The 7,502-nt window shown below is 41.7% G+C and overlaps 1 protein-coding gene across 3 annotated transcripts in view; it reads left to right on the plus strand.

The window, feature by feature from the left end:
- The window catches only part of AR (androgen receptor), a 197,666-nt gene extending 190,791 nt beyond the window's left edge, over nucleotides 1-6,875 (plus strand). For 2 of the 3 annotated variants that reach the window (XM_021079513.1, XM_013986227.2), the window contains one exon: nucleotides 211-6,875. In XM_021079513.1, coding sequence (XP_020935172.1) covers nucleotides 211-366 — 156 coding nt within the window. In that variant the 3' untranslated portion in view covers nucleotides 367-6,875. 3 annotated transcript variants of the gene reach the window in all.

Consider the following 7,502-nt stretch of genomic DNA (forward strand, 5'->3'; position numbering starts at 1 on the left):
TGATCTCTTGAGAGCCCTCAGTGACTCTATGGAGACCATTTAGGGCACATGTGTGTGTGGATGTGTGCACACACACACTACACACATACATGGGAAGGACAAAGGACATAGAAGGAAGGAGGAGGAAATCAAAAGTTGTGGGGGAGAGCCTGTCAAGAAGCCAACTTCTCGTCAATCCTGTTTTCTCCCTCTCTTATTGTCCTCCTGCAGATTGCACGAGAACTGCATCAGTTCACTTTTGACCTGCTAATCAAGTCCCATATGGTGAGCGTGGACTTTCCAGAAATGATGGCAGAGATCATCTCTGTGCAAGTGCCCAAGATTCTTTCCGGGAAAGTCAAGCCCATCTATTTTCACACACAGTGAAGCTTTGGAAGCCCCCATTTTCTCACCCTACCCCACTCCCTTTTTTCAAATATCTTCTGCCTGTTTTAACTCTGCACTACTTCTCTGCTGTGCCTTGGGGAATTTCCTCTATTGATGTATAGTCTGTCATGAAGATGTTCCTGAGTTGTTTTTGCTGGGCTTTTTTCCCTTTTCCTCCTTTCTTTTCTTTCCCTCCCTCCCATGGCACTTTCAGACTCTGCTTCTGCTGTGGCTCTTATCTGTGTTTTGAATGCCATTGTATTTCTTCAAATCTATGATGATCCTCATGTGGCACAGTGTCAAGTTGTGCTTGTTTATAGCACTGTGCTGTGTGCCAGCTACACAAACGTTTACTCACCTAATGCCACGTGAAGTTTAGAGAGCTAAGAGTATCTGGGAAAACAAAAGACAAACAAACAAAAACAAAAGCAAAACTTGCTAGGATTTTTCGCTCTTAAAAAATATGAAAACAAACAAATTCCCAAAGAGGCCAACAATAACTAGAATAAGGTGAAAATTGCAAGCCCATAGGGAGTCATTGCTTTTTTTCCCCAAACCCTCTCTGCCTGGGAGACTTTATTTTCTGCCAATGGCTATTGCCATTAGAGGGCAGGGTGACCCCAGAGCTTGCGGGAGGGGGGAGCAGATTTAAGAGAGGACAGAGAGGACAGATGGATCACCAGTACCTGCCCACAGCCTTGGCCCCTGAGGGCTAGACTGCTCAACTGCAGTACAATTTATGGCACTGAAAAATGTGCTTCTTGTTAGAAAACTTGTCTGTATGTGAATGCCTCCCCCCACCAGTCTCATTTCTCTCTTATCCTCTGCCTCCACCCTCAAACTGACTTTCAATAGCCTTTCTAAGAGCTTTGAACTGAATGTTCTCTTTAGCCAAAACTTGGCCACTTCCACTGTAGAATCAGACCAGCGAGAAGGAGAGGAGATATCTGACCTTTTGGAACGCCCCATTATGATCCAGGTCTGCTTTCCCATTTATGGCTCAGGGAGGAGCTTGGGGCTGGAGGCAAAGGAAAAGGAAGTGGTGGCTTGACTGTTCTCCTGCTTAGGGCACTGAAGATTTGATCCCTTTTTGCCTCTACTTTTAAAAGAACTGAATGTTCTCTGACTGACCCCATGCAGCTGCAAGCACCATCCACCCTCCCTTCAGGGTTTTGTGGGCCTGAACTTCACCAGACTGTATTACAGCCACAGTGGTGAAGCTTGTCTACTTCTTTGGGCAAGTTCACAGACTCTCTGCTAAGAACCCCCACCACCAAGAAAACTAGCAAGCCAGCATCTTAACATCTACACCTAGATGCCAGTAGGCTCAAAGACTTGTTACCAAATGTCTGTCATCAACTATGAGATTTTTGGATCTCTTAGACAAACTGGAAAAAAGGCATCAATGGGATTGGACAAGCTGCGCATCTTGCCCTCATCCCCTAGAGAGAATACCTTCCCATCAAGTGGATAAATGCCTACTTCCTCCTTCAGAGCAACTAAAGGGGTCACACAGATCAGGGTTGAAAAGAAAATTCAATTGCCAAGGTGGGAAGAATGAAGACACTAAAACTAGAAACCCTGTAAATGCTCTCCTTGCCACCCAGCATATCCACCTTCAAAAGTCATGGGAAGAAGAGAGAAGAAATCAAGAGGAGACTGACTACTAAATTAAAAGTCTTCAGAAGCAAAATCTAAAATCAGATGGACACCATCTGGTGATTTTACTCATCGTCCTCCTCTGCTGCTGATTCTGGGCTCTGACATTGGCCATAAATGACTCCCCACCTTTATTGCTGCCTCTCAGTCAGAGGAAGCTGAAACATTGAGACTACAAAACCATGGCCTCCTTTGGAAAGGTCTGGTTGATATGGCTCCTTATGGGCTGCCACCTAGGAACTCGAGGTGTGTTCCTGGGATACTGGTTTTGTACAGTCCTTTGGCACACCTCTGTTCTGTTGACTTTGTCCCCTAATCGTGAGTACAGGGGAATATCCACCTATGTTCTCATCTTGGCCACTGCCTCCTCACTAAGCTCTTCAATTCATCTGATAAACTGAAGAAATTAGGGGCCAGTCACCAAGCTGCCCATTTCAGTTGGTTCACTCAACTTGTTGAGAAGATAGTTTTTAAGTGACATGATATGATCTACATGACTTTCCTCCTCTGATTTTTGTTGATATTAATAGCCAAATGAACTTGCAAAACAGCTTCTTTAAATAACAAGGGATAGGGGAACCTAAGATGGGTGATATACCAATCTATGACTGCTGCACAAAACTAAAGCCAACAGGTTCTCTTACTGGGGTAGGATAGACAAATTCTGGTTGATATTTGTTTTGACACTATTTGTTTTATGTAAGTTCACAGGATCACTTTTAGCTGTTTTAAAAAGAAAAAAAATCAACCACGCTTCATTTAAACTAGATTACCTTTCAGTAGTTCCTTTACATCTGTTTTGAAATTATTTTCATCTTTTGTGGCATGTGTATTCAATTTTATCATTCTAATACTTCCTGTAAATACTATATGCTCTCCTTTTCATTTCTGGGGCTATCAAAATTTTCATCTGTATGGATTTCCCAATTGTGACTCTTGTCTTTATGAATATATGTTTTGTAACTGCTAAAGCCAAAAATCAATGAAACAGCAGTGTAAGTAATTAAAAGCATAAACAACTGGATTACTCCAAATCTCCCAATGGCAAGACTAGGGAAAAATGGCCTGAACAAGGATTTAGGCCTACTGTTTTTGCACTGGAGTTTCAATGAGCAAAGGAAATTTTAGCTTGTCTTTGTCTCCCACAGATGAAGGGGGGATATTTTTTCCTTTGGCCATTAATGTTCCAGCCAGTGTAATTGACTAATTGACACAAGTCACATTTTGCATGCACTCTGTTCTACAAACAGAGTTGATGTGGTTGTTACACTGTGCTCACCCTGAAGGATTGGCTACCCATACCCACTCACCTGGTGAGTTTGAAGATCTTCATCTTCACTCACCAGATGAGTCAAGGGGACTATCTCCAAAGAGGTTTGTAGTACTCAATGGGGATGGAGAGTGAGGAAGAGAAAAAGAATGAGCACCAGTGAGAAGGCTCTGTCTGTGCTGGGCAGCAGACAGCTGCCAAGGTCACAAACTCTGTGGTGAAAGAAAAGAGTCGTGTGGCAATTTCAGCTCTCGTTCATTGGGCAGCTTGCCTAGGCCTGGCCTCTGAGTTGAAATGTGGGTTGGGTTCTTTGTTCCATTGCTTTTCTATGCCACAGACAGTATCTTTGTTCTTGGAGAGTTCATTATTTTTTTAATGAGAAAGGGATTTTTGAAGGATTCTGTCATATAACTTTGAAAAAGAAAAACAGTAATACATATATTTTTATATATGTTCACTGACACTAAAAAGTGTCGGGGGGAGCTTCAATCTGTCCTTTGGATATTTGCTGAGATGATTGTCCAGGTTGAGAAATAATATGCTGATGCTAGAGTACCTCTCTGCCATACTCTACTTCTAAATACATATATGCATATATAGCAAGAAGTATTCTATTTGTACTTCAAGAGAAAGTAGGTCCACCATCCACATGATACTGACACTACACAAATGACATAACTTTAAGCATCAAGTAGCTTTTAAGTGCTCATTTTATTAGGCACAGCACAGGCATGGCTTTGCCCTCTTTTCTCCTTTGATATTCAACACAGCACAAAAGACCAGGCCACTCCCTCTACCCTCTCCCAGTCTTGTGCTACAGGGTTGTACTTCATGAGACTCTCTTCAGACAGCCCAATAACTATCCCTGCATAGTCCCTGCATGGCCCTGGGAAAACAAGAGGTTGACTACTAGTTGTCATATACCAGTTGCCTAAGTAAGAGGGCACTGGGCCAACGGAGTGACCTTCATGCTCAACCACCTATAGGGGTCATGGAAATCAGGGATGCTAAAACATAGGATCCAACCCCAAACTTAAGTCAAAATAAGCCATTTAGCATGTGCAATTTCTTGTAAAAGGAAGTTTCTACCCCCACTGCCTTTTATAGGCAGGTCTATTCTCACCACTAATCTCTTGGAAAAATCTTTGAAAGCAGTTTAAAAAAAGAGACAAAGAGATGAAAACATCACATTATGTAACCAAAGATTACACTGTATCTGCTAAGATACCAAATTTTTTAAGGGCAGGGAGGGAACAAGAATTAGTGCCTCTTTGGTAAGCTATCCAAAGACAGACTAAAGGACTTTGCTGGTGACTGACTTATAAGAGTTCTGTGGGGTTACCCCACACACAATATATACATTTAGAAGAGTGGAAGATAATTTTGAAAAAAAAAATGGGATTATGGGTCCTTCACTAAGTGATTTTTATAAGCAGAACTAGCTTTCCTTTTCTCTAGTAGTTGCTGAGCAAATTCTTAAAGCTCCATCATTGCATGATTGGAAATGGAGCTGTCTTGGCCACTGTATTTTCTAGTGCCGATGTTAGCATATCTGAAGATGTGAAGCCCTTACTGAGAAGGGGAGCATATAAAGGACTAGATTTTGCACTAGAGGGGACAGCAGGCAGAAATTCTCATTTCTGCCCACTTTGAATGGCACAAAAAAGTTCTCTGCATTTTAAGGCAGAAGGTTGAAATATATTGTAAATGAGTATTTGTATCCATGTTTTCAAAACTGAATTATATATATATAGATATAATGTGTTCTTATAGCTTTATCTTTCTCTGCACCTTTATATTTGGTTCCAGGTCATAATTGATACCATGTACTTGTGAGAGAGGCCACAGCTACATCTTGGAAGCTCTCTCAGAATTGAAAAGACACCTGGGTTGATCAGATAACTAAGAGATATCTGCTTCTATTGAGGCCAGACCCACAGGCCTTGCAAAGGAGCTGAGGGGGGAAAAGGGTAGGGTACATGATGTATTGCACTTTACTAGCCCAAGACAGATGAATGTGTAAAGGGTGGCGAAGTCTCATTGGAACTTATTGGGATTTACCATGGAGAAGGCCCAGACTTGTGGCCAAAGGCCAACGCAAATAATTAGCCATTGGCCCTCTAATGGGACCTGTGCAGTTGAAAGAAGGAAGGGTATTTTTTGTTCATTGCCATCCTTGTGAGAAAAGGGCAGTTTCCTGCACTTGGGAACCTGGAGCAAGTGCTCCATTTCAAACAATTCACTCACCTGCGATTGAGGTGCTCTTGCTACTGGGTGTCTATGTGCTCTAATTCTGATTTTGGATATGTTCTGTAAAGATTTTGACAATGAAAATGTGTTTTTCTCTGTTAAAAAATTATTAATGTATTAGAAGTAGTATCTCTGTAGGTACAGGTCCATCTCTGCCCACAGGTAGGGATGTTTTTCTTCAATTAAGAGATTGACACTGGGGTCTGTTGCCCAGAGCCTCCCAATTCTTAACCGTTTCTAGGTGAAGGCAGAAAAATCCACATTAGTCACTTCTCTTCAGATACTTCAGCTGAGGTAAAAACAAAACAAAACAAAACAAAAACAAAAACAAAAAAACAAAAAAAAACCACTTGGAATGTTCCTCCCCACCCCCCCAAAAAAAAATGAGTGGTAAAAAATTTAACAGTTAGAGTCTTAAAGGGAAAAATAGCTTTTGACTCAGCTTTGACCCCCTATTAGATTTGGCCAGGAAACAGTTAATATGCATCGATTGGTTTCCAGCCCTAATTCAGTATAGCAGAGGTGCTGGTTCTCTTCCTTATGCTACTTCTCTCTTAGCTTTTTATGGAATTAAATGACAAGCTCTGGTCTCAGTAGCCCTGTGACCTAAAACAGTTCCCATATGCACTATTTAACAAGGCTATCATGAGCTACAAATTCCACTGGCCACCCACCAAAGACTTGTCCTTACACACGTCCCGAAGGAAAGACAATTCTGAAATGCTGCTGTTTCTCTGGTGGTGCCGTCTCGGGCCGATGTTTCACATTTTGGAACTCTGTTCCCTGCACAGCATATAGGCCGGCCTGCAGTCTCTTCCAACTTTAGCCCTTGGTGCTAATTGTCCTGCAGTGAAGTGCCTGTGGGATTGCCCTATCCCATAAGCCACTCAGGTGCTGAGAGTAGCCACCATCGGGATGACTCAAGCTAAAAAAAAAAAAAAAAAAAAAAAAAAAAAATCCCCTCACCACTCAGTGACACCTTTCTGCTTTCCCCTAGAGTGGAACATTGATTAGGGAGTGCCTTGGACATAACATTCTTATGCTGTCCTTCAGATTAATTTGGCAGCAGGAGGGAGCAGACTATGTAACCAGATGTAAGAACTAATTTTAATGTTGAGTGATAAAAATTAAAGAAATCATATAAAGATTTTTAAGGAAACATTAATTTTGCTTGAATCTTCTTTTGATGGGGCTTCAGTTCTCACAGAAGTACTTGGCCTGCACTGGGCAGCAGGACCAGCCCCAAACGCTAGTGTTCTATTCTCTTTTTGTAATCTTGGAATCTTTTGTTGCTCTAAATACAATTAAAAATGGCAGAAACTTGTTTGTTGGAATACATGTGTGACTCTGGGTTTGTCTCTGTCTCTGCTTTCAGAAATGTCATCCATTGTGTAAAATACTGTCTTGCTGGTCTGCCAGCTAAAACTTGGCCACAGCCCCTGTTGTGGCTGCAGGCTCAAGTTATTGTTAACAAAGAGACCAGAGAAAAGCTGCTAATGTGCTCTTATCACCGTTGTTAATTTGTTAAAACATAAAACAATCTAAAATTTCAGAAGAATTTCATCAGATTTCTTTTAATTAGCTCTTTTTATTGGCTGTCTTTATTGAAGTCAAGAGTTGGTATCATGCCCAGTGGCTTTTTAATGCCACTTTAATTTTCATATATTTTTAAAATCTTTGCACATGGATTATAAATTTGTTATGTGTTGCCCTTAGCATAGGTTGACCTGGGACCACCAAAAGATCAAAGGGTCTGAGCTAGAAAGCACAGATGGACACTGGCAGCCCATTACCACTTCTCATCAAAAACCCTGAGCTTATCCACCAGGAGAAAGCTACACAAAACCCAGCTGTTTACCCTCATTCTCATTCTCATGGGAGCATAAAATGGATGGGGGTGTCACTGCCCCGGTTCTTGCCAAGATAAGGAATGGGCATGTTCACATCCTCACTGGTG

This window comes from Sus scrofa, chromosome X (assembly GCF_000003025.6).
Source record: "Sus scrofa isolate TJ Tabasco breed Duroc chromosome X, Sscrofa11.1, whole genome shotgun sequence".
Taxonomy (NCBI): Eukaryota; Metazoa; Chordata; class Mammalia; order Artiodactyla; family Suidae; genus Sus; species Sus scrofa.